We start from the raw sequence: 26511 nt of genomic DNA on the forward strand, positions 1-26511 counted from the left end.
CAGAAGTCCTCTGCTGACCCCTTGACTTCAGACCTCTAACCTCCAGTATATGAGACAATAAATTTCTATTCTTTAAGCCACTCAGTTTGTGGAACTTTGTTACAGGGGTCCTAGAAAATCAACATAACTATTTTGATACTATCCAAGGAACTTTCTTGACCTGTTTCTTCATCTGCAAACCTGGAAGCATCATCATGGTTCCACATCCTGGGCTCCATTCTAAACACTTTGCATAGATTATCTCAATTAGCCGTCACATATACTTTACTACTGGCTTCCTTGGTAGCTCAGGCGATAAAGACCCTGTCTGTAGTGTGGGAGACCAGGGCTCGATCCCTGGGTTGGGAAGATCCCCTGGAGAAGGAAATGGCAACCGACTACAGTATCCTTGCCTGGAAAATCCCATGGACAGAGGAGCCTGGTGGGCTGCAGTCCATGGGGTTGTAAAGAGTCGGTCGCGACTGGAGCCACTAACACAACATACTTTGCTACAGCAGGTATAGGTACTCTTGTTAACTCCACTTTTTCAGATGAGATAGCTGTGGAACAGAGGTTAAGTAATTTGCTCAAGGTCACATGGTAACTAAATGTCTAAGACAATAAAACATCATTCACGTTTCCTGGGAAGTCTCCATGAGACTGCGAAGGTGGATGTGAACAGCGCTTTGTCATTAGCACAGCATTTTACCCTTTTTAAAATCAGAATCTCCGCAGATGCTGAACTTTGGCCATCTCTGACTCTTCCCTTCTCTTTCGACGCGATCCTTCCTTTCCTCGGCGACAGGGGTCGCTGCATCGCGCGGGCACTGACAGGTCCTTCTAGCCCGCAGCGCCGGCTGCTCGCTGGTGCCTATAAGTGGCAGTACCGAGCTCAGTAGACAGCAGTCAGCCGCCGCCGGTGCCAGGGGTAGGGCTGCAACTGGAAGTGGAGCTGGACGCGGAGGAACTGAAGCTGGGCCAGGGCGCAGCGCAGCACGGCGCCGGGGCCGCAAGGAGGGGCATTTCGCTGCTGGCCCACCGCGAGCCGCCCCCAGCCCACGCCCAGGCGCCCTTTCTCCAGGCCGCCTGCCTCCGCCTTCCGCCTCCCTCCATTTCCCCGGAATCTCAGCCCGGCGCGCCTGCACCCCGGTCCTTCTTTGGGTGGGGAAGCTCCCGGCCGCTCTCTGGTTTCACTCCTTCCTCGCAGCCTGGGCTCTCAGCTCCCTTTCTTCTTTTCCTGGACTGGGTGCCACCCCCTTCGATCCCCTTCTTTTAGCTCAGGCTCTCTACTCCTTCCCTTAGCAAGAGTCCCAGCAGCTCAGCCACTCTTCTCAGCAGAGGGTCCCCGCCTTCCCTTTTCCTTGCCTGCGGTCCACCCCCATCCTGTTCCTTCCTCTGTCCCTAGGGTGCTGCCTCTCCCCTCCCCCACCCCCTTTCCCAGGCCTGGAGTTCCAAACCTTTTGGTCTCCTCTTATGGTCCTAACTGGGTCCTGGTCCCTCTTCCCCAGTTTGGCGTTCTAGATCGGGAACCCAGCCTTCTTTCCACCTCCAGAGGACTGCTTCCACAAAAACACATCTCTCAAACATGAACTTTGCCTAGAGATTCTCGCAGTCCCTCCTGCCCCCTCCTGCTGACCCCTTGCTACCTATGTCCCAGGTCTTACTCTCATTTTGCTAAGGGTCGGGGGGGTGGGTAAGCAGCGGGATGCTTCTGTGGTCTGGCGCCAGTGGCCTCCCTCCGCCTCGAATCTTTCCGTCGTTGCTTGTGGTGGTAGCCTTGGTGGGGCTGCTGCCCGTTCTCAGAAGCCATGGCCTCCAGCCCAGCCCTACCGCCAGCACCATCAGAGGCTCAGAGCCGCCCCGAGAACGCTCAATTGGGGATGTCACCACCGCCCCACCGGAGCTCGCCCCCGAGAGCCGCCCAGTTAACCATTCCTTCGCTGAACACAGCCCAAAGGCTCGAAAGGCCTTTCCAGTCCTGGGCATCGACTACCAACACGTGCGCACACCCTTCGAAATCGCCCTTTGGATCCTACTGGCCTGCCTCATGAAGATAGGTAAGTCCACCTCGCCCCCGATGCTTCCGCTGTCACCTAGCTGAGGAGCCTGTTCCCATCCTTACCACTTGAAGCTGCCCCGGAATGAGGGTCTGGACTGGTCCTGTATAGTAGGCGGCCTCCATCCGGCCATCTTGATGCTTCTCAAACTTGAGCTCTGCGGCCTCCTCACATGGGAGTGGGGTATTGCTCACTGGAGAGAGCAGGACTGGAGGATGCTTCTGGTCCTAGGTGCCTTCAGCGAGGCTCCCAGGCCTGGCAGGCCTCCTCTGGAGCCAGGTGCCCAGCTGTGTGTGTGTGAGACAGGCGTGTCTTCAGCAAGTGACACAGTCTGCTCTGTCACCAGCCACCAGTGTAATTACATGCTTCATGGAAGGCTGTTTAGGACGGAGGATCTTTCTACTTGGTTTGCCTAAGGAGTTTGAGTAGAGTGGGCAACGTGTGTGCTGGAGACTTACAGGTGTGGTGGAAGATGAGGCATCACTGTATTCTCACCTTCCTTCCTTCATCCCTGGAGTGTTATCCATCAGCTCTGCCTGCCCAGGCTGGTCAGGAGCCCCTGAGTCAGTTTCCTGCCCGGGAATGCCATTCTTTATACAGTTTATGGGACAGGGGGCCTTGGGAATTCCTGAAGTCTGGTTTGAGGTGGGGGAGGGGGAGTGGAGGATGGTCAAGCTCACCTCCAGGTTGCACCCTGCTGCGTCTCAAAGTGCTGTCCAGCCGGGCCAGTCATGGTGGCCTGCCTGCTACTCAGCCAAGTGGGAGAGGGACGGGTGGAGAAGCTCAGGATGTTCTGATATGAAGAGACTTTGAAATGTTCTTTTTGGAAGAAGGAAATAGAAAAGTGGTTCCCCTCCAGAGGCTGTCTCCCCGCTAGGTCTGGGCACTCTGTTCTGCTGGGTGATAGATGCTGGAGATGCTCCAGGTGATAGGTGCTCCAGATGCTGCTGGAGCTCCCCAGAGCCTGCCCGACCCAGAAGTCCCTAGAAGTGGTGTCCTGGGGGGCTTTGACATCCGCCTTTGCCTTTTTAGCCCCCAGCCAGCTGTGGAAGGCACGAGGGCCTGGGACTCTGCTGGTTTGGGTTTGGAGAGTTTGTGATTCTTGGCAGGAAGCCTTGCAGCTCTCCCAAGGACACGCGGGAGCTGAGGGCGATGCCAGCCTGGTATGAGGCAGGCTCCGGGACATGCTGCAGGAGGGCTCGGGTGCTTCTGTCGTGACAGATCTAGGAGCTGGCTTCCTGATTCAGGGCTTCGGTGCTGTGACAGTGGCAGGCCTGTACATCGGACTGGGCCACCAGCACCTATCCCCTGATGGCAGCCTGGAAAAAAAAATCAAGGCCGGGGCAAGGGGAGTCGTGTGTACTGATTCTGACAAATACATGACCTTGAACAAACTGGGCTTTTTTCTGCAGGTCTCGCCCACCTGTGAAACCGGCAAGAATCTCTAAATTTGACCATCCATTGAATCCTGAAGCCCCTGTGTCCTAATTTGTTGTAAGAAGCTGAAGTGACTGGTGTGTCATTTGCCTGAGTGAGACCAGGAAGAGGCCTCATAGGCACTATTTATAAATTGCCCTCCTCCTCTCTCCAACCCCGTCACCTCCCAGCCGCACCTGGCATTGTGTTAGGGTATGGGGGGGCGGGGGGACTAGTGCACGCACGTGTGGCTCAGTGACTTCTGGTAGGTCGACAGCATGATCACTAAGCTCCTACTCTGGACAGCCAGGAGTTGGTCTGTGCAGGCCTGACTCCAGTCCCAACGGGACCAGGTTTGGCCTGATTTGTCCCCACCAAAACTGTGCCGGGGCCCCGGGAAGTTGGCAGAGGTGGTGCCATGACACGGGTGTCAGCCTAGAAGTTAGGAAACTTGGCCTTTTGTCCCGTCTCCCTTGTGACCTTGGGCCAGTGACACCTCCTCACTTGTCAGTTGATCTTTGTGGCTTCTTCCAGGTCTGACATTTCTGCCATTCCACTGACTTGGGTAACCCTGGCAAGTCATTCAGCCTGGGGCCATAGTTTTACCATTGTAAAAGTGAGGATGCTGGATATGATCTCTGAGGGCCTTTGCAGCTGCGAGAGACTGTCTCTGCTTTGACAGGACGTTTTTCTGCCTCTGGAAACAGAGGTGCCCTCGCACCTGGCCATCCTGGGGAAGAGAATAGAAAGGTGATCTTGAGGGTCCCTGTTCAGGTGGCCGAAAGTGAAAGCCCATTTCCCCCTTGTGTTGGCTGTCTGTTGTTTGGCCACACAGCTTGAGGGACCTCAGTTCCCCACCCAGGGACTGAACCGAGGCTGCGGCTGTCAGAGCCTGGAATCCTAACCACTCGGCCACCAGGGAACTCCCCCTGCCCCTTTGCAGTGTTGAACTGAGGCTGGCACCCCTCTGGCCCTTACCCTCTCTGACTCTCAGTTTTCTCAAGTATAAAAGGGGGAAATACTAGCATCCAGTTATGATGCTGCTGACGTGGTGAGGACAGAAATTAACGCGCGTGAAGCTGCCTTTGTGCTCACAGGAAACGCTCAGTGAGGTGCAGCCACCCCTGTTGGTAGTTTAACCACCTCAGGTAAACGCCTCCCCACCTTGGGCTCCTAGAGCCTTCCTCGGAGGCTGGAGGATTACGGATCTCTCGGCCTAAGCTGCCGCCCGGAGCCCTTCCTTCAGGTTTCAGGAAGGACTGAAAGTCAGTCCCACCGACTTTATTCTTCTTTTCACTTTAGCAGGTCCTGTGGGGAAGGGACATGGTGCCAGCTGACTCCGGGGGGTGGGCTGTGGGACCGAGGCCATGCTCGCTCTCAACTACACTCTGGAGCCTTGGAGTTCATCTTGGGGTCTTGCCTCTTCTCTCAGTGCTCCAGCGTAGGTAGGCGCCCTGTTGGAGGCCTCATTCTGTCATCTGTGACAGCTGCTTCCCTTGCACATCACCTCTCCTTTAAGAACAGAAGGTGCTGTGTGCAGTTCTCACTCTTGTCCAGGTCGTGGAGCAGAGCCTCAGGTAGACACTGGCCGAGGGCGGATGGCGTTAGAGCCGAGGAGTAAAAAAAAATTCTTCACCTGTACACCCATGGCTGATTCATGTCAATGTATGGCAAAAACCACTACAATATTGTAATTAGCCTCCAATTAAAATAAATAAATAAATTTTAAAATAATAATCAAATGATGCTATTAAAAAAAAATTATTTTGGCTGCACAGGCGTGGCATGTGGAATCTTAGTTCCCGACCAGGAATTGAACCAGTGCCCCCTGCAGTGGAAGCACAGAGTCTTAACCCCTGAACCTCCTGGGGAAGGCCCTAGAGCTGAAGTTCTAGAGGAGATGCTTCTGGGTTCTTTCTGAGTGACTCAGTGGGTGACATGGGGCAAGTCTCTTCCCTTCTCAGGCCTTTTCTCTCTCTCTGACAGTCTCCTTCTCCAGGGGATTTTCCCAACCCAGGGATCGAACCTAGGTCTCCCGCGTTGCAGGCGGATTCTTTACCAGCTGAGCCACACGGGAAGCCTGACAGTCAGGGATTCTTGCCTTTTTCCTCGTGGGGAGGGCCTAGTGATGTGAGTGGGGGGTGAGCCCCCTGGGAGAACTGTGAGAACGACTCCAAGCCCTGGGTAGGACCACGCCGCATCCCACCCCACCCCTCACTGGGGTTTGAACCCTGCATGAATCCCGCTTTGTCTCTCTGTTTACCTGGCTTCCAGTCCTGTGTGTGTTTCAAGGGAGCGCCTCACTGTAACCCAGCTCTCTACTGGCACCCCATACAGCTGTTTACCCACGTCCAGCTCCTGGCAGCCCGTGAAGCAGGTATTCAACTCGTCTCCTGACCACAGACAAAAAAAAAAAAAAAAAAAGCCTTCCTTTGTCCCTTCACATCTTACAGCTTTTCTTGGTTTTGGTCTTTGCAAGGTGGATCCTGACGTGTCCTCCTCAGAACGGGTCTGTGAGGAGGGGAGATGGGGGTCGTTATTGCCCAGTTCACACGTGTGGATATCAGACCCAAAGGCTGGTTTCCTGTGTAAGACTAGAACTCGCTTCTCTCACTCTTCAGGAGAGAGGAACAACTTGAAGGTCACCTTGAAACTGTCCCTAGAAGCCCAGGTGGAACTCTCCAAAAAGGAAAAGGTGACCTTTTTCTCTTTGGGAAGAAACAGCAGAATACCCGCAGGACAGGCCTGGGAGGGAGGTTCAGGCAGGAGCCCTGGGTCCCGGGGTGCCAGGGCACTTGGAGGGCCTCTGCTGGTCATGTGGCCTGGGCTTCACTCAGCTGAGCCCCCATGAGACGCCCCTCTCCTCTCTGTCCTGCCCCTCGCGGCCGCTCCCCCTCCAGTTCTGGTGGGAAGGACAGACAAGGTCACAAAGTCGGGGCTCTGCCTCTGGTACCTGCGTGACCAGGCACCTGGTGTCTCTGAACCTGACTTGCCTCATCAGGAGGGTGAGGATGCCATCTCTTTCTTCCAGCATCGACACAGAGGCCGAACGTGGGATACCCAGCACGGAGTCCAGCGCTGTGGCGGCTTTTCAGGGCCTGTTCAGGTTCCTCCCCTTTGGGCGGTCTTCCCAGGCCACTCCAGCCCACAGCCATTGCTTTCATTTCTCCCCCAAAGCCGTATCCCTTATTGTTTATCCACAGCTTTGGCATCCGGCCTAGCCTGTCCTGTGACATCTCTTCTGTTGGGGGGCTGTGTGTTTTAAAAAGAATTACCATTTATTGAGTATCTGCAGAGTAGTGTCAGGCAGAAGTAATCTCGTTTAATTCTTGCTAAAATTGGATGAGATAAAGGCTATCTCTGTTTCACAGATGAGGAAACAGCTCAGGGGGGTTATCCGCTGTGATGTAGAGCTGCCGTTCTCTGCTTGAGTCATGGCACAGCCTCCTCTCAGGGTACAGCTGCATCTCCCGCCCTCACGGTTCCCCTCAGCAGATGCCTGGCCTCTGCAGGGAGTAGCTGCCCAGCTCACCGCACGTGCTAACAGGGATTTTAGTACTCCCTGTCGGAGCTGGCGGCTTCCCAGGTGGCTCAATGGTAAAGAATCTGCCTGCTAATGCAGGAGACGCGAGTTCGATCCTTGGGTCAGGAAGATCCCCTGGAGAAGGAAATGGCAACCTACTCCGGTATTCTTGCCTGGGAAATCCCAAGGACAGAGGAGCCTGGCGGGCTACAGTTCATGGGATTGCAAAGAGTCGGACATGACTTAGTGACTGAGCATGCACGCCTTAGGGGCTGGCACTTGTTGATGGCAGGAGCTCTCTCCCTCCACCAAGAGAGCCATCGGGGTTCTGTGCCGGCATCCTCCATCCCCGTGAGCCTGCATGTGTGCACCTGAATCCCGCAGCCGGGCTGGGCCTATCCCTTGCCCTCTGCTAGTGACCCTGCCTGCCACCTCTTTGCTCTCTCAGTGGTCTGACCCAGCTTGCTTCTTCCCTGCTTGGACGGGGAGGACCAATTAGAGGGTCGTTTCCTTTTGCCAGCAGGGGTGGCTAACCTTGTGATTACCATCTCCGGCCTCTGGGTGGGAAGGGTGCTGGGCTGCTTTGGGTTACCCTTGGGGCCCAGCAGGGTCCCCTGAGAGGCAGCCTCTGTGTTGAGAGCAGGTGGCACAATTGTCTTTAGCCCTTTAAGGCAAGTGGAGTTTAGTACTAATTCTCATTAGTATTGTAACTTGTTTCCAAAGCACTTGCATATACACTGTTTAATTCTAATCTTCTCAATGATCCTGTGGGCTAGAATAGCAGGTGCTGCTTTTGTTTTCGTTAATATTTATTTATTTATTTATTTGGCTGCACTGGGTCTTAGCTGCAGCACACAGGGAGCTTCACTTTTTGTTGTGGAATGGAAATTCTTACTTGGGACATGTGAGATCTAGTGCCCTGACCAGGGATCGAACCCAGACCCCTTCCCTTGGGAGCACGGAGTCCTGGCCACTGGATGACCAGGGAAGTCCCTCGCAAGTAGTACTGGTGTACCACTAATGACATCTAATGTAGCAGATGTCATTTGACATCGAAGGAAACCTCAAGCAGTTCACTTAACAAGTAAGGACTCAGACCCCAGACTTATAATCCAAGACCCTGTCCTCTTTCCTGCCTGGTCAGGTCATTGTGGCGGGAGATCGGAGGTCCCAAGAGGCTTTAGCTAGAGTAAATGACCAGACACATCCCTGTTGGTAACCTGAACGGTTGACAGGAGGGACAGTTTCCTCTTGGAGGAAGGACGGGCGAAAGAAGCCTGGTGGTTTGGGTTGCTCTGGAGCCCAGGCCACCTCAACTCCAAGTCCTTGACCCCTCACACACGCCTAGTATTTGTATGAAGAAAGAGTGTGAGTGTGTGAAGGCTGACTCAGCCTTGGGGTCTGTCCTTCTCCTAGTCTGTGGAGCAGCAAGCTTTTGAAATGGAGAGCTTTCCCTTTCCCTTGATGTGTTGCAGGCCCTCTGGGAGGAGAAAGGAGAGGCAGAGGAGTGAATTACAGCAGAAAACATGCAGGATGGGGCAGAAGAGGGAAAATCAAGAGACCTGGGATCTGGTTCTAGCTTTTTGCTGCTTGTGTGACCTTTTAGGCAAGGCACCACTTCTCTGAGCCCTCTTTGCTCGTTCGCAGTATTTATATTAAATACTTGTTAATTATGTGAGCCGTCACATATCAAGCTCCTGTTTGAGACGCTGTGTCAGATATTGCCCGGCTGGAAAGCACTGGGGTTGAAGCTCAGATCTGTGTGACTTTGGAGCTTGTGTTCTTTTCATCATCATGCCCTGATTCCCTTTCAGTTCAAGAGCTTTCTTTTTCCCATGGCCATTTTAAAATAGGGAGAATGAAGGCATTTCAAGTCTTGGCTGCTCTCTCTGGATCATTTCTTGGGTTGGGGGCGTAGTAAAACTGTGCGCCCCCCTCCCCCGCAAAGCCTTGCTGTGAAGCAACTAGGCCTTCTCGGAGGTGGTGGCATTCAGAAACACAGGAGGGACCTGGGCTCTCTTCGGGAACGCCAGCCTGTGTGCAGCTGGCTGGCAGGCCTGCCTCTCTCCCTCTATCCTCCTGTCTCCCCCCGGCCCCATCCCCCTTTCCTTCCATGGTGGGGAGAGAAGGCTCACTCAGCAAACCCAGGACCTGGGTTATCCCTGAGTCATCCATCGCCTGTGTGGGCCTCCTTCTGCAGCGCTCACTCCCCCTGCAAACGTCTGAGTCAGACACGTCTCCCCAAGGTTGTCTGCACACACCGTGCTAGGCCCGACCATCTCTTTAGATGCCGACAATCGTCAACTGGTACTTTAAGGCAGCCCGTGATTACATGTGGGTATTTTTAATCTTATAGGCTAATCTAATTTTAACTGAACTAGGTTTTGAGTTGGGCTCGGATCAGTGGGCTGCCCCCACCCCCTTCCCTGAGATCGTGCTGACTTCATTTCCTTCCCCCTTAAAGTTCTATCAACACATGAGGCCAGTTTGGGGGTCTGTTAGGTCAGACATTGACCCCTGAGTTCTGACACTGACTTGATGAGAGCCTGGAGTTTCCCCAAATTACCCAGGCCAGTGCTTTCCTGAAAAGATAGCGTCCTTAAGCAGCTCTGAGCAAGATTCAGAAGAAGTCCTATTCTTTCCCTAGTCCCCTTCCCAGTCCCTTGGGGGGCACTTGCCCCCTAAGCCCAGACTGGCCCTTCCACAGTGCTGGGCCTATTTGAGACCAGGTCATGGAAGGCAAAGAGGTGACATCACAGACGTGTACCAGCAGAGTCTATAAGTTCACCAAAATAAGAAGCAGTTAACATTTACATAGCACTTTTGTGTGCCAGACAAACTCACAGAGGCTCTGGCTTTGGGCTGACCAGCCAGGACTGAGGGCAGCTAATTAATTCATCTGTTCCAGCTGAGGTCGTAGAGGAAAATGAGCCGAAACCCACGAGCAGGCTCTGAGCTTGGCGGCCCATCAGGGAACCAGGAAGAGTGAGAGACCCAGGCCCGGCTCACCAGGAGCTTCCAGTCTGCTTGGAGAAAATGGTCTCTCTGTGCTGAGGGCTGGGCAGACTCCTGGCAGAGGCAAAGTTCAGAGGGAAGAGGCAGTGCCCGAGGGCACAGATGGTTAGAGAAGGCTTCTCAGAGGAGGGGGAACTTGAGCCAGTCTTGAAGATGGAGAGGAATTAGGGAAGCAGGCAGGACAGAGAGCTATTCTTAGTACGTGATTCCTACCACAATGTCAGCCCTTTGAGGGCAGAGCCTTTGTTTGCTTTCTCCTCTGTGCCTGGCATGGAAAAAGGGCTCCAAAAGATCTGAGGGGACGAGTGAGTGTATTACTGAGATAGTGTCTCTTCCATGCAGAGATAGTGTCCGTGGGAAGGGTTTGAGGCAGCCAGGAGACCTGCCTTGACACAGAGGGATGTCAGGCGCCAGCCAGCCCCTGCCTCTCCCATCTCCCTCTGCTTCGCGCTAATGGAGGGTCTGCAAGGGCATCCTCTCAGAGCTGGGAGGGGTCTCTCTGGGAGAGTCTGGATCCATTTGGTTTGCCCTCAATTTGTGTAAGTAAAAGCAAGATACCAGAGCTTCCTCGGGGAGCCGCCAAGAGCCCTAATTGAATTTAGCTTTTCCCGGTAAGATTCCTCAAGTCATCAACCGCACCACGACTGTGAATTAATGAGACCAGTGGTCATAGACTATGCGAAAAGGCAGTCTCGCTAATTTATAGTTACCCGGACAGGAGGACTTAAGGCTTCTCTTTGTTTCTATTTGTGTGTTGGAGGTGGGCTGGGGCCAGAATCTCCTTTCGGTGGCAGATTTATTTCTATAATTTGAATACATAAAACACATTCATGGTAAAACAAAACAAACAGAAATAAAATCCAGCAGTAGAGAGGGGTATTAAGGTAAATGTTAGCCTCCTCACTTCTCTGACCACCTCCACTGTCACACTCCCCAGGTTACCCCTGTTAACTTTCTTGTGCACCTTTTCAGAAACTCTCGCGCATGTATGAGTGTGGGAGTGTGAGGACAAATTTAGCTTTTTTTAAAAAGTGTATTTTTAAAATGTGGTGTTTATTTTTGGCTGTGCTGGGTCTCCATTGCTGTGCAGGCTTTTGGGGGCTACTTTCCAGCTGCAGTGCACAGGCTTCTGATTGCCGTGGCTCTTCTTGGGCAGAGCGCAGGCTCTAGAGCAGGCAGACTCCAGTGGTTGCATCATGTGGGCTCAGAAGTTGTGGTTCCCGGGCTCTAGAGACTAGGCTCATGGGCTTAGTTGCTCCGTGGCACGTGGGATCTTCCCAGACCAGGGATCAAACCCATGTCTCCTGCATTGGCAGGCTGATTCTTTACCACTGAGCCACCAGGGAAGCCCCCAGATTTAGTTTTTATAAAGCCACTTGTATAAGGAAAAGAGCTCTAGGCTTGGAATCAGGGACCGGGTCTATGAATCAGGGACCTCTTTCTATGAGTATTGATCTGTGGCACGTCATTTTGCTTCCCTGGGCCTTAGTTTCCCTGTCTGCCGGTTTCAGTTGCTGAAAGGCCCTCTGGGACATTCCCGTAGGAAAGGCAGTCATCCCAGGGGATCTCCTGCTCTTGTGAGGCCTGGGCAGCCTGGCTTTTGGAGGGAGATTTCTGCAGCCCCACTGTTTCGGGGAAGGGTCCACTGCTGTCATGAACCCTGGTTTCAAGGCACAGAATTCTCATATTCATGATCATGGTCATCTGCAACTCTGGTTCAGGGTTATGGGGTTAAATAAGGGGGTCCACAGAGAGCCAGCTCTCTTGCTTGGGAAGAAAGTACAGGTGGGAACTTGTGTGGCTCTGACTGAGATGCTGAGGGGCTCAGAGAGGAGGAGAAGAGATGAGGGAAGGCTCCCTGGAGGAGGTGATCTTGAGCAGTGGGCCAGATGAAGAGGAACATCACTTGATGGTGGAGGGAGGCTTGCTGTTAGAAGGGATCCTGGCTTAGGTGAGAGAAGGGACTGGGTGACCTGCTTTTCTTCTAGGATCTAGGTTTCTAAGAATCTTTCTGAGTCCTTGATGGAGTTTGGGGGCCCATGGTACCCCCCAAAATAGTCTACAAATATTTGTGTGTTTTTATCGAGGAAGAAAGCCCATAGTAGCACAGATAGCAACGGGATCTATTCCCCACACCCCCGCCCCCGCCAGAAACATTAAGAGCTTTGACCCTTTGTCCTGTGGGAATCTGAAGACAGGTAAAGGACTTTCCTCGGATGAGTGTGTGTTAGTTGCTCAGTCGCATCTGATTCTTTGTGACTCCATGGACTGTAGCCCACCAGGCTTCTCTGTCCATGGAATTCTCCAGGCAAGAATACTGGAGTAGGTAACCATTTCCTTCTCCAGTGGATCTTCCTGACCCAGGGATCGAACCCAGGTCTCCTGCATTGAAGGCAGATTCCTTACCATCTGAGCCACCAGAAGTGGTAGTTAATTCTGTCCTCAGTGGGATTTGCCGGGGGAACTGCAGAACTCCTTCTAAGCACGGGGAATGAACCCCGTTAGAATAAGCAAGCTGTGTCCTGGGAGAAGAGAGGGAAAATGACTCTGTAAAGTAGAGAAAAGCTTTTTTGGATTGGGGATCAAAGCAGACAAGAGAGGCCCCCCTTGCCCAGTGTAGGCTGGCAAGGTACTAGGTTCATTCTGCCCCCTGGTCTGCTGGGTTTCCAGGGTGAGCGCTTCTCATACCCTGGGAGGTCACTCAGGCCTTCTGCCGTTTTTCTGTTCTAAGTGGCCAAGGCCCAGACAGTCCTCTGAGACTCTGTTAGGTGAAACAGCTACCTTGGAGGCAGTAGAAACGTGTCCTTGCTTCTGAAGGGGATAAGCTTTGAAGGCATAATACTAGGCAGTCTCGATTGGCCTCTGCTATTTCTTGGATTGAGGACTGCCACCTCCTGCTCTGACCCTGCTTCTGGCAGTGAAAATAGAGAATATTATTCTACCTGTAGGATATTAGAGGTAGAAAGAACCTAATCATAGCCTGTGGTCCCCGGACCCAAAGGGGAACTGGAGATGTTTTGATCCAGTCCTCTCATCTCCCCATTAAGGCGCAGAGAGGATGTGCCCAGTGTCACATGAATTAATGGCAGAGAGAGGGCTTTCCCTGTTCTGTTAACTAACCCAGGGGTCTCTAGGCAGTAAGAGCTGGACCAAGAGGAGGGGCAATGGCCTTTGGCCTGGATGTTAGTATCTGAGTAGTGGCAGCTCTCTGCATGCATGCTGAGTCACTTCAGTTGTGTCTGACTCTTTGCAACCCTGCCAGGCTCCTCTGTCCCTGGGATTCTCCAAGCAAGAATACTGGAGTGGGTTGGCTGCCATCTCCTACTCCAGGACATCTTCCCGACCCAGGGATCAAACCCATGTTTCCTAGAGCTCCTGCGATGGCAGGCGGATTCTTTACTGCTGAGCCACCAGGGACACCTGGTAGCTCTCTAGTGGGCCCTAAAAGCCTAAGGAAGGGCGCTTCCTGCTGGACTTTCTGTCAGAAGAGCTGTTTCTGGCCAGGAAGCCATTTGGCTTTGTCCAAACAGGTCCTTGCAGGAGAACCAAGTGCAAGCCTTGCAACCCAGAAGCTTCTGTTCTCACCCATCCAATTCTTCAGGCCTTTGACTCCTTTACAAACCAGCAAACAGCCTGAGAGCTCTGCTTTTTATTGGATCTTTGCCATCAGTCCAGGGGATGAGATCTTATCTCCTAGGGCCAGGGCCCACAGGAATCTGGATGTCATACCATGTAGGCAGGATGCCAGCATGGAGGCAGGGCATCCTACAGGTAGGATTTAGATGAGACGCTTGAGCTCACCCCACTGAGCCCAGCCCAAGGCTCTGAGTACAGCTCAGTGCAGGAGGGGAGTCGGCACCCTACCACACCCTCTGGGCCTGCCTGAATGGTGAAGCTAATAAAGACGCACAAGAACTGCTTCTCTCAAGGAGCTTAAGGACTCATCTGAGGAATTCATTGTAGATGCAGAAGAGTCAGGCAGTAGAAACTGGGTGTGAGTCGAGGTGCAGATAGAATTCTTTGAGGGTAGAGAGGAGGCAGAAAGACCTTCCTGGGACTTGCCCAGTGGTCCAGTGGCCAGGACCCCATGCTCCCAATGCAGGGGCCTGGTTTCAATCCTTGGTCAGGACTCTAGATCCCACAAGTTGCAACTGAGACCCGGTACAACCAAAATTAAATAAATAAATGTTAGAAAAATTAAAAAAGGAAGACCTTCCTACCTTGGAGGACCAAGGAGGCTTCATAGAGATGACTGGTGAACTAGGCCTTGAAGAACAGGTAGGATTTAGATGAGACGCTTGAGTGAAACAGGGCTCACTGGGCACAGCCCAAAGCTTTGACTTGGGGCAGGGCTTTCGGATTGCAGAATGTGGCCCAGAGCAGTTTCCTCAGGAAACATGGTAGTTAGAAACAGAGGCTTTGCAACTTGACAGACCTGGGTTCAAGTCTTAGCTCAAATATGTAGTGACTCGGGCAAGTCGCTTTCCCTGTTTGGGTCTCAATCTGATGATCCCTGACATGGGGATCTTCCCAGGCGGCATGAGTGGGTAAAGAACCTGCCCGTCAGTGCAGGAGATATAAGAGATGCTGGTTCGATCCCTAGGTCAGGAAGACGCCCTGGAGAAGAAAATGGCAACCCACTCCAGTATTCTTGCCTGGAGAATCCCATGGACAGAGGGGCCTGGCAGGCTACTGTCCATGGGGTCACCAAGAGTCAGACACAACTTAGCATGCACGCGTGCAAACATGGGGTAACACCTGGCAGAGGTGTCGGGAGGATTCAGGGAGAGTGCCCTTGTCAGATGTGTGACAGAGTTTGACACATTCTGAACATAATGATCAGGAGGAGGAGAAATAGTGGCTTATTTTCTGTGACTTCTGAATCTCCAGCAACTGAAAAATCACTCAGCAAGACTTCCTGATCCCTGCTGGGCATCCAGGGCTGCGCTAAATGCAGGGGTGAGGTGGCTGCGGATAAATAAAATTTATTATTTCAGTGAAGTGGGTGGAGCGCTTTTGAGCATGCATCAGAAAACCTTTTGGAGACTGTCATTCTCCTTTATACAAACGAGAACACTGAGGCCCAGAGCGCTTGGGTGGCTTGCCTAGGATCACATAGCCTGACTGTGGCACAGCTGAAGCCAGACCCGGGGCTTCCCATTCCAAGTACTGGGCTGTATCTCCTACATAACAGTCCTTTCCCCACCTCGCTGGAGGAGCAAGACTTATCACGTGAAGCATTTAATGAGCAAAGCGAGATTTTATATGACAATTTGATATGTAACTATAAAAGCACTAAATTTTGCAGAACAGTCGATGATTTTTAAAATAGACTCAGCTCTGATGAGGTGCCAGGTGATCTGTGCCAGTGTTAAGGGCAGAGGATTCTGCCACTTCATAACTGCATCACCTTGTCTGAGCCTCAGTCTCCACAAGCAAATGGGATAATGTCTGTAAAGCCCTGAGCACATCATAAGCACTCAGAAATGGGAGTTACCACCATCCTGTAGGATTAAAGGAAGAGGAGGGAATTTCCTGGTGGTCCAGTGGCTAGGACTCCACGCTCTCACAGCTGAGGGTGTGGATTCAATTCCTGGCAGGGAACTAAGATCCCACAAGCTACAAAGTGTGACCGAAAAAAAAAAGAAAAGAAAAGCAATTGTTTTAAAAGAGGAGGAGAGGGTGAAGTCTAGCAGTGGAGGATGATTTTAGGTAAGGGGGCTGGAGGATGTTGGGGTAGGGCTGACTGTCGTCGTGACTGGGATGAGCGTAGAATGAGACCATGAGCTGAAGTGTCTGAGTTTGATAGTCCGTTGGGAATCAGTCCACCCTAAAGGAAATCAGTCCTGAATGTTCATTGGAAGGACTGATGTTGAAGCTGAGACTCCAATACTTTGGCCACGTGATGTAAAGAGCTGACTCATTTGAAAAGACCCCGATGCTGGGAAAGATTGAAGGCAGGAGGAGAAGGGGACAACAGAGGATGAGATGGCTGGATGGCATCACCAATTCAATGGACATGAGTTGTGTAAACTGTGGGAGTTGGTGATGGACAGGGAAGCCTGGCGTGCTGCAGTCCACGGGGTCGCGAAGAGTCGGACACAACTGAGCAACTGAACGAGCACCCGGGATGGGTGTCCTCAGACACAGGCAGTCTGGGAGGAGCTGCCCTTGAGTGAGACCTCAGGGTGCCTGGCCTTGTGCTGAGGGCTCCACGCAGCCTGTCATGGTCTGAGTGTCCCCACAACCCTGAAGGGTGCGAGTCTGGTGTCTGCCTCTATCCAACTTACAGCTGCCTCGGGAAACTGAAAAGAGGGAATAATGACATGCTCCCTGATAGCTGCCGTGCTGGTGGTGGTTGAGTCACTAAGTCGTGTCCAACTCTTGCAACCTCATAGGCTGTATCCTGCCAGGCTCCTCTGTCCATGTGATTTCCCAGGCAAGAATACTGGAGTGGGTTGCCGTTTCCTTCTCCAGGGGATCTTCCTGACCCAGGGATCGAACCCAGGTCTCCTGCATTGCAGGCAGATTCTTTACCAATTGAGCTACGAGGGAAGCTCCTATAATAGCTGTGCCACTGCCTGAAGCCCAGAAAGACTTCCGGGAGGGGAGAAAGGAGGCTGGAATGAGCAGGGGTCTTTGTGCCGCTGTCTTCACCAGACCCTCACGTGGTGGTGGTGGGGTGGCAGGTGAGGTGAGGGTCGCAGCACGTGCTGCGGGCATCGGTGGGCAGCTGAGAGGAGGCCTGGTCAGCTGGGGGGAAAGTCTGGGCTGGGGGTCGCTGAGAAATAAGATTGAGTAGGTGAACTGGGCTGGATTGCGAGCATCTAGACCTCCAGCCAGGGGGCTGCTGACTCACAGGCCTCTCTGGATGGGAGGACAGACGGCTCCACGGGTCAAATGGAGCCCCTGCCTTGCGTTTCCACCTCTGTCTAAGCCACAACGAGTGTCTCTAACCTGGTGACTCCAGCAGTCTCCTGGCCCACTCCCCTCCGCCAGTGATCAGCCCTCCACAGAGCAGCCGGTGCAGTTCATTTAGAAATGTAACCAGCAACATGGTGTTCCCGTGTTTGCTGACAAGTGTCTGACTCTTTGCGAGTCCATGGACTGTAGCCCACCAGGCTCCTCTGTCCATGGGATTTTGCCAGGCAAGAATACTGGAGTGGGTTGCCATTTCCTCCTCCAGTTCCTGTGTTTAAAATCTTTCAGTTGCTTCCTGATGAACTTGGGATAAAATCCAGGAGAGGTGTGGCCCATCTACCCCTCTCTCCTTCACTCCCTGCTACTCTTTACCCTGCTTCACTCACACCAAGCTTCTTGGGTTCCTCAAACCACCCAAGCCTTCCTTACCAGACCTCTTCCTCCATGGGGCCGCAGCTCTTGCTTTCCCCCACCTGGGAGACTGCTTGGAGATGGCCACAGGCTGGCTGCCTCGTTCAGGCTCTAAATCAGATGTCACCTCTCTAGATAGGCCTTCCTGGCCACCTAGCATGTAGCCCCCCTCACCACCCTCCACCCAGGCCCACACGCTTCTGGGTGCTGAGGTCACAGCCAGGAGCAAACTGAGGGGGCTCCTGACGTCAGGGGGTTCGCAGGCCAGCGCGCGGTGTTGAACAGTGGACACAACGTCAGGCGGCGATAAATGGCCTGAAGGAAATAGATAGGAGAAAGACGTGCTGCTTTGGATGGTCAGCGAAGCCCTCTCTAGGGAGCTGGCTTTTGAGCGGAGCACGTGACAAGAAGGAGCCTATCTTTCAAAGATCAGGGCCCCTGAAGAGAGCATGTTTGAGGAACCTGGGGTGGAGTAAGAGGGAGGGGGTGGTGTGAGGACAGAGAGGAAGGTGGGAGCCAGACGCTGCTTGGCCTGTGGGCCTGGGATTAGGCATCAGATCGGGTTCTGGGTGCGCTGCCGCTGAGCCGGGCCGGGACACACAGACCACTGGTCTGGCCCGGGGAGGGAAGGGATGGGGTGAGCACCCTAGGGGTCAGAGATGGCTCCCAGAGCTGGCCCGGGCTCTGGGCTGGCCACAGCGAGCCGAGCAAAGCAGGACACTGGCCCAGGGCCATTCTGCCAGGTCTGCGAGAATAGGAGCAGAGCTTGGGAGCAGTCACCTCTGGCCAGGCCGGGAGCAGGAAGGAGAGCCCTGTTCAGAGAGGAGTGGACCAGGAGTGGGAGGGGGGTGAGAGCACATGCAGCGGGGAGGGGCCAAGTGAGGCGCCAGCCTCTGCTGGACTCCCGGCCCAGCCCTGCACCCCACCCCGCCTCAGGCAGGATGTCACCAGACCTGTCATGTGGGAGGCGTGGCACTGCTGAGCCCCAGGACCCTGACATGCCTGTTCCCGGCTAAACCCTGGGCGCACGTGGCCTGGGGAGTTATCAGGCCCAGAAAGGGCTGGACTGGAATCAGAGAATTAGACTCGATTGTTGAGAAGGATCCTAGAGACAGAGTCAGGAGTTCAGGAGGTGTAATGGAAAAAGATAAGGGCGGTGGGGATTAAGAGGCCTGGACTCGAATCCTGGCTCCTGCTCGCCCAGCTGTGCGGTGACTGATGGGCGGCGTTGGGAGGTTCAGTGACGGTGCTGTGGGGAGCACCCAGCAGCGAGGGCTTATCCGTGTCTGGCCCAGCCCCCTGTGTCACAGAGGAGGAAGCAGAAGGCCAGGGAGGAAATGGCTTGCCCACAGGCCGCAGGGGGCGGTGGCAGAGCTGGGTTAGTTCGGGTCTCAAGTCCCGGTCTGGAACTCTTCCGCGGTGGTGGGAGGGGGCCTTCACTCCTGCTGGGTTCCAAGGGATGATCCCGCTGCCCCCGGCGCCCCACCTTCTCCTAGACTCGCCTCTGAGCACCTACTATGTACGCATCTGCAGGGCTGTGCGGGAGGCAGCTGACAGTTCTGTGTGGGAGATAGACATGCAAACAGCTTAAATACAAGGCAGGCCGAAGGGACGCCGGCAGGAGGCGCGATACAGCGTGGGCCCTGGTGGCAGACGGGCTCCGTTCTGGTGCTATCACTTAGAACGGAGTGGTGGTGGGGCCTGGACCGGAGTTGGGCCCCCGTGGAAAGGCCTCTGATCCGCGGCCGAGCAGTGAGGACGGCAGTACAGTGGCGGCAATCGTGGAGGTTTGGGAGGGAGGCGTGACTCCCTTCAGACCGTGGCTGAAACGCCTGTGTTTAGGACGAAGGCCCTCCTGGCGGGTGGAGAATGAACTCGGTGAAGTTTTCCCCCATGTTCTTGGCTCTGGGAATGTTCCACCTCCTCCCTCCACGGATAATTATCCTTCCTAAGAAACTGATCAGATGGGAAGCTGCAGGAAGTGGTTTGGGACAAGGACTGCGTAGGCGTTGGGGGGAGAGCAGAAAGGATGTCGCAGGAGAGGGGATCGGTGCCAAGCAGCGGGAGGTGGCTCCCTTTGGAGGGGGTGGGGGAGCCTGGGCAGGCTGGAAATTTAAAGCATAGGGCGGTGGCTTGGGAATCCAGCTTCCTCAAAGCTCCTCTGCCCCTGGTCCCTGGTGGGGAGGAAGGTGAGATCAACTGGCTGGGTCCGGGTTTTCTGAGTCAACAGGAGCTGGGGTCCTAATGGGCTTCCTAGGTGGCGCTAGTGGGAAAGAACCCACCTGTCAGTGCAGGAGACATAGGAGGTGCAGGTTCAATCCCTGGGTTGGGAAGATCCCCTGGAGAAGGAAATGGCAACCCACTCCACTGTTCTTGCCTGGGAAATCCCATGGACAGAGGAGCCTGGTGGGCTATATTCCATAGAGTTGCAGAGTTGGACATGACTGAAGCGACTTAGCACTGAGAACGGGGTCCTAATGGGAGAATGTGAGGCAGCAAAGTCTGATGGCTGGGACACTGGGCCAGGGGTTTGAGCTAATCCCAAGCCCACCTCTGCCGCTTAGCTGTGCTTCCACATTTGAAATTCCATCGTTGTGGCCCAGGGCCTATTATGGCAGATGGGTGGGTGTGCGCAAGCCTTCCTCTCCCTGCGCGGAGCACTCCAGTCATCCCAGCTCCCAGTAGGCTCAAGTCTTTAGCTGTGGGCCTGGCCTCTGCTCCCTTTTGGCCTCGCGGGTTAAACTGCAGCCCTCAGTGTGCTGAGCCTTCCGGGGAGCCAGGCTCCACCCACTTGGTGTGAGCAGGTGACTGAACCACAGTGACCGGTGGTTAATATCGAGCAAGCCCATCTTGAACCCAGGGGCAAGGCTGCTTCTGCAGAGAGACACAGGGACTCTGTGGGGAGATTCAGGGCATCCTTTGGGCAGTCAGGGTTCAGTGTGGCCTGGCGGCTTAAGGTCTTCAGAATCTAACAGATCTGGTTCTAAACCTCAGCTCTATTCCCTTTGAGCTGTATAGCCTTGGACTAACGACCTGTGTAACCTGTGAGCATTGTTGTTTTCTGGAAATAATTCTCACCTGCATTTTTTAAAAAACCTTTCCCCCTCTGTTTCTTTAATGGAGGAGTAATATACATCCATGGGGCTTCCCCGGTGGCTCAGGGGTCAAGAATCTGCCTGAGGTGCAGGAGACACTGGTTCGATCTCTGGGTTGCAAAAATCCCCTGGAGCAGGGCATGGCAACCCACTCCAGTATTCTTGCCTGGAGAATCCCCAGGGACAGAGGATCCTGGCGGGCTACAGCCCGCGGGGTGCAAAGAGTCGGACACGACTGAGCGACTGGGCATGCGTGCACCTACGTATGTACATACAGTAGGTTACACTGATCTTAACATATACATACAGCTTGCTGATCATTTACCAATATTGCACCCAGACGGAGATAGAGGACGTCTGTGTACCCCCAAGTTCCCTCTGCCTTCCCCAGTTTGCACCCCCACATGCCCCCGAGAGAGCCACCATTTTGGTTGTGCCTGTTCTTTGACTCTGTATACCTAGTCAGACACAGGTACTCTTTGTGTCTGGCTTCTTTTGCTCGGTGTTTCCTGGAGGTTCCCCTTTATCTTTGCCTGTCCCAGCGGTTTGTTCTTTCTGTAGCTGTGTGTGGTATTGCCTTGTGTGCGTAAGCCATAGTTGATTCATTGTCCTGTTAATGGGCATTTGGGTTGGTTCCCTTTTTTTTTGACAATTATGAATAAAGCTGCTATGAATATTCTTACACACCATAGGGTCTTTGTGAAAATTGAGATAAACAATTACAGCAACATGTTTAATACTGAGATTTTTTTTAAGTCATTTATTTATTTCAAATTTTTATTTATTTATTTTTTTGGCTACACCATGCAGCATCCAGGGTCTAGTTCCCCAACCGTGGATCAAGCCCACACCCCCACTTTGGACTACCAGGGAAGTCCCCCTAATACTGAGTTTTGAGTTAGATCTGGTGCTCAGAAAATTCCGCCCAGATTTTTGTTGTTGCTGTTTGTAAAAAGAAAAATAACAAAAACAAACCAACAAACACTACATGAGTATTTAAAGAAAAATATTCAGGTCATATCCTTTTCACTCCACCTCTCCTTACCCGCCCTGCTCCTCAGAGCCACCCCCCCCACACCCTCGCTTAGAACCGATCACTCTCCACAGTTCAGTGAGTCTGCCCGACTTTTCCCTACAGTTGTGTGATGTTCTTTTTAATAAAAATAGTTTCACAATAATAATCATGCTGTTCATAATATTTTGTGACTTCACTTTTGCCATTAAATCTGATCTTTGAAGAGTCCGCTTATCCACCTCAGTGGAGCAGTTCCGAGAGAGACAGGCTAGGTGAACTCTTGAACTGACCTCTTGGGCCTTCCACCCTAGCCTGGCCCGACTGCCCTCAACTTTCCTCTGTGTGGAGCCCGGGGTGCAAGCCCTGGCTCAGTTGTGCCCTATCTGAGTATGTTCTTGGGCGTAAGTGCCTTGAGCTTTTTTTTTTTTTCTGTCTTTGACTTAGGAGAACCCATACTTGCCTCAGAAGGATGCCATGATGTTTACATGAGACCAAGTATGGGGAAAAGACAAAGCAAAATGGAAAGTGACGCATGTGTGCTGGTTATTAGGTAAAATCAGAGGCTGTCATAGTTAGAGGAGGCCTCTGAGAAGCTAACTCAGCCCATTGTCCGTCACACTGAGGAAACAGTGTCCTGGGGAAGGTCACGGAGCCAGCAAGTGATGGAGCCAGACCCGAACCGAGGGAGCTGTTGGAGCTACAGCGTCCCAGGGGACCGCCCCCTCCACCCGATTCCACTCTCTCTGGACCAGAGCTTGGCTCTCATCAGTCCACTTCCTATCTGCGGGGACTCCCTGCTAGGGAGGAAGGGTGCTCTAGAAAATTTCCAAGGCTCAGTCTCTCCCCTGGTTCCTGGCTGAGGCCACTGGGCGCTAGAAATTCCAGGCAGTGGTCTGGTTCCCCACCCTTCCCTGGTTCAAGAGTGCAGAGATGCAGGAGGGTGGGGGGCAGAGGAGCCTCGGATGGGAAGGAGACGCAGCCCTTGTCTGGGACCCGAAGACCTGGGGCTCTGTAGCTCCCTGGGCTCTCCATGGGGCTCTGCCCCATGGAGCTCACTTCCTCCCCCTTAGAAGCCAAGCTAGCACCCCTGCCCCTGTCCTCTCAGACAGACAAGGCCTGGATCTGAGTAGTCAGCTTGTAGCTCAGTGTCCAGGTCTCCTGAAACTTCTTCTGCAGGAGAGCTGTGGGAGGTCTTCCAGGCCGGGGAGATTACAGCCTAGGCTGAGGTCACGATTCTGGAAGCAAAGGCCTGACCAGCGTGGGCTGGGCCTCTGCCTCACCACCCGGCTCCTTCCCAGGAAGCATTTAGTGTGATAAGATACCGGCCCAGGTGGGCCCCACTTTGCTTGGTGTTACCGCCTGCAGTGCCAGGCACACAGTGGCCCAAGTGACTCCTGTGCCCTGGCTCCTGCCTGTCTAGGAGGCACAGCTCATTGTGAAAGCACCCCGGGGGGTGATATCAGGGAGCCGGGCAGGCCCTTCCTTGGGAGTGGCCTGTTGGTCCAGGGTGGAGCTTGGGGACAGCCTCTGAGCCCTGGTATCTGCCTTCAGGGCGAGGTCATGGAGTGACACGCGTTCTAGCGGCAGTGACTGGTGACGTCACAGGAGTCCAGCCCAAAGAGTAGGAGGCACCTCCACCTGGCGCCCAAGCCTTGCCCTCCAAGGCCCTCTCTGCCTTCTTCAACTCTGTGGGCCTCACCTGACCCTGTGAGGTGGCTGGAGGTGTCCTCATTTGTAAAGGAGGGCCCTGCAGTCTGGAGAGCTTAACTACTTAGCCAGGGTCACATGCACCAGAAAGCAGAGGAACTAAGTGACTTTGAAGTGTAGGAAACCAGAGTGAAAGAGCCCCTGAAGTTCCCTGGTCCTTTTCCTCCACAGGGGAGCAAACCCAAGGCCCTTAGTTGGGGCAGTGTGGGGCCTGGTGTTCAGGGACAGTTTTCTGTCCTTTCCACTGGTAACAACAATAGTTATTCCATTCCAAGGCCCCCAGCCTGCTCCTTGGAACATTCTGAGATGGTTCCTGGAGAAGGAAATGGCAACCCACTCTAGTATTCTTGCCTGGAGAATCCCAGGGACAGAGGAGCCTGGTGGGCTGCCGTCTATGGGGTCACACAGAGTCGGACACGACTGAGGCGACTTAGCAGCAGCAGAGATGGTTCCAGTGAGGTCCATCCTTCAGAGAATTGAGAAAACAGTATCCAGATCGCTTTCTCTGTGGCTCAGATGAGGAACCTGGCTGAGAGCCACCCTGGAGGATAAGCCGCCGTCAGCTCCCGAGTCAGCCTCCTGGGCTGGAGTCCTGTTTGGCCCTGCCACTCACCAGCAAGGAGGCCTTGGGCAAGTAACCTGGCCTCTCCGAGCCTCAGGTTCCACATCTGGGAATGGATATGACAGGGCCTCCCTCACGGGGTAGCTGTGAAGGCTAAGGTGCCCTCAGTGAGGCTGTCATCGTGAGCATCCCCTTCTCCTGGGGAAGCTGGGCCACTGAGCTGGTTAGAAAACCAGGGCTCCACCCGGAGTTCCAGGCCTTCTGTCGCCCACCCCGCAGGGGCTGCTCCCTCAGCTCCTGCTGCCCCAGGCATGCCCACTTAACGTCCCATGTGAAGGGTCATCCGATTGGCCCTGCCCAGGAGAAGGCAGGTGCTATGGAGCCTTTCTCTGCGCCTTCCTGGGCGCAGTGTGCTGCCTTCTATGGGATGGGCCGGTGGCAAGTAGACAGCTTGGCAGCCTCTCAGTCTGCCTGGGCCCTTGCTCCTCCGTGCCTGGCTCCTCACCGGACTCCCGGCCTCCAGCCAGCCGCATCTGAGGATGTGCGCTACCTATGCCCTGAGGACCAGAATGACAGCAGGAAGCCGTTACACGTCCTTTCCTATCCAGCAGCCTGGCTTGAGGGCAGAGCTTGGCTTCCAGGATCCGGCAATCCTGGAATCAAACGCCAGTTGTCTTGCTGGCTGGCTGTGTGCCGCCTGGGCAAGTTCTTTAGGTGCTGAGCCTCAGTTTCTCCTCCCAAAAAATGGGAACAGTGCCTGTCTCAGGTATTGGTGAGGCGAACGCACAGGGCTTGGTGTGAGTCTCCCTTCCTGTGCTGGTGGCAGCTGGAGGGCTGCACCACGCCCCTCCTCCGAGACAGTGTGCACAGGTCCACCCCAGGACTGGAGGTGCCTCTGCAAGGGTCCCATTCCTCTTCACAGGGTACCAGACAGCTCCTGGTTCTCCCGCAAGCAGAGCAGATGCAGAACAAGGGAACGTGGGTGCCACTAGGGTTCCTGGAGAGAACCAGAGGTCTAGAGTGGGTGGCTGGCTCACCCCTAAGGAATGAAAGAGCTGGCCTTGAACTGAGGCTTCTGCTCCCAGCACAACGGGACAGAAAGCCAGGGCTCAGAGATGGAGGCAGCCTGGTTGAGCCATGGCTCAGGAGTCAGAAGAGACTAGCTCTGGGGCCCTGGGTTAGGTCCCTTCACCTCTCTCTGCCTCCGTTTCCTTTGCAGAAGGAGGATGGCAGTACCTGTGTAGAGAACTTTCAGGAGGATCAGGTGGTTAATGTGGACAAAGCATCACAACGGAGCACTGGGAAAGGGTAATTAAAGAAAAAAGGTGGGAGTCGTGTGAGGGGTGGTACTGTGTTCCCAGTGAGGATGTTGAGTCCTGGGTGTGGAGCCTGGCACTGCTATCACGTTGCAGTGTGACCTTGGCCAAGTCCCTGCCTGTCTCTGGGCTTCCTTCTTGGCATCTGTGAAGTGGGGGGGTCAGATTGAGATGGTCTGGGGAGGCCCTGCCTCCTGTGACTTTCCTGGCTTTTTTGCTGCCCCTCTCTTTCTCCAGGAGAGGCCCGAGTCACTTTGCTGTTTCTGGAGCCCCGGGTCTTCCTGGCACCAGGACCGAGGCCTGCAGCCGGCCGTGTCCTCGTCTCTGCAGTGTCCTCTAAAGGGCAGCCTCCTCTGAGCATGCTTGGCTCTCCCATCCACTCCGTGTGTCTCCAGGCTCCTGGAGGCCTGGGGCGGCACACTGTCCCCGGTGGAACAGGGGGAGGAGGCTGGGAGAGGCCCACCTGCACACCCTCTGTGTCCCCCTCCTTGCTGATGGTCAGCCATCTGGGCTGTTTTCAGGAGAAGCGTGTGGACACTTTCAGGGCAGACCCCAGACAGGTCCTCGGGCATCTTCTTAGGGGGGACCTCTGGCCTCCCCACCCCAGCAGCCTGCCTCAGGGATACAGCGCTGAGGGTCCAGGGAGCCTGGGTCTGCGCGGCACAGCCACATCCCCAGCGCCCCAGATCTGTGTTCAGGTTCCCTGGCAGGACGTTCTATGGGTTTTATAGCGGATGAGAAATGAACCCAGTGGGCTCTCTAGAGGGCCTCTCTTCAGCCTCCCCTCAGCACCTCCAGAAACTACTGCCAGCCGGGCTCAGCCTGAAACTGATGCTGACAGGGACAGGGCACCCAGCTCTGCTTTGGAGGGGCTGCCCCAGAATGTGGCCCCGTCTCCTGGGCGGCTGTGCTCTGGTGCCAGCAGGCCCTCTCCAGCCTGGGACTGGGGCACAGCGCAGGGACCAGGCCCTCCGCTGAGCTCTTTCTTTGGCAGCCCCTTGTTCAAGATGTATCATTGCCTCGGACCCTCAGAACAGCTCTTTGACGTAGACATGATTGTGAACCTCGCTTTTCAGATGAGGAGACAGAGACTCAGAGGGGCGAGTGCCTGCAAATGGGTGGCAGAGTCAGGAAACAGATTGCTGGGTTCTCAGGACCAGGTGCCCCGCCTCCCTGATTTGAGTTGAAACTCGAGACAGAACCTGGGTGTGACACCCCTGTTTGTTTTTCCAGTGTCTCCCTCCCAGCCCGCTAGCTCCCAGCCTACACCTGAACCACCTCCCCTGGCCCAGCCCTGCTTAGAGCCCAGGACGGATCCCTCTGCTTCAATCTCCCAGGGAGCTGGCTGCTGGGGCCCCCCCGAGAGAAGCTACCTCTGGCGCAGACCTGCCACCTGACCAGGGTGGGTCCTGCTCCTACCAGGGCCTGACTACGAGGCTGGGCAGTGATGACCGCAGCTCCCTGGGAGTTTATTTGCCTTTTTTATCTCCTTTT

General features: G+C 54.3%; 1 protein-coding gene across 3 annotated transcripts in view; it reads left to right on the forward strand.

The window, feature by feature from the left end:
• Positions 1–918: 918 nt before the first annotated feature.
• Positions 919–26511, forward strand: part of SLC9A1 (solute carrier family 9 member A1) — a 52761-nt gene continuing 27168 nt past the window's right edge. For all 3 annotated transcript variants that reach the window (XR_008200908.1, XM_052656447.1, XM_052656458.1), the window contains exon 1: positions 919–2036. Coding sequence is in view for 2 of the 3 variants with exons in the window: in XM_052656447.1 (XP_052512407.1) it covers positions 1685–2036 (352 nt within the window). In the remaining variant the exon portion in view is untranslated. The remainder of the gene's footprint in view (positions 2037–26511) is intronic.

The sequence above is a fragment of the Budorcas taxicolor genome, chromosome 2 (genome assembly GCF_023091745.1).
Source record: "Budorcas taxicolor isolate Tak-1 chromosome 2, Takin1.1, whole genome shotgun sequence".
Classification (NCBI taxonomy): Eukaryota; Metazoa; Chordata; class Mammalia; order Artiodactyla; family Bovidae; genus Budorcas; species Budorcas taxicolor.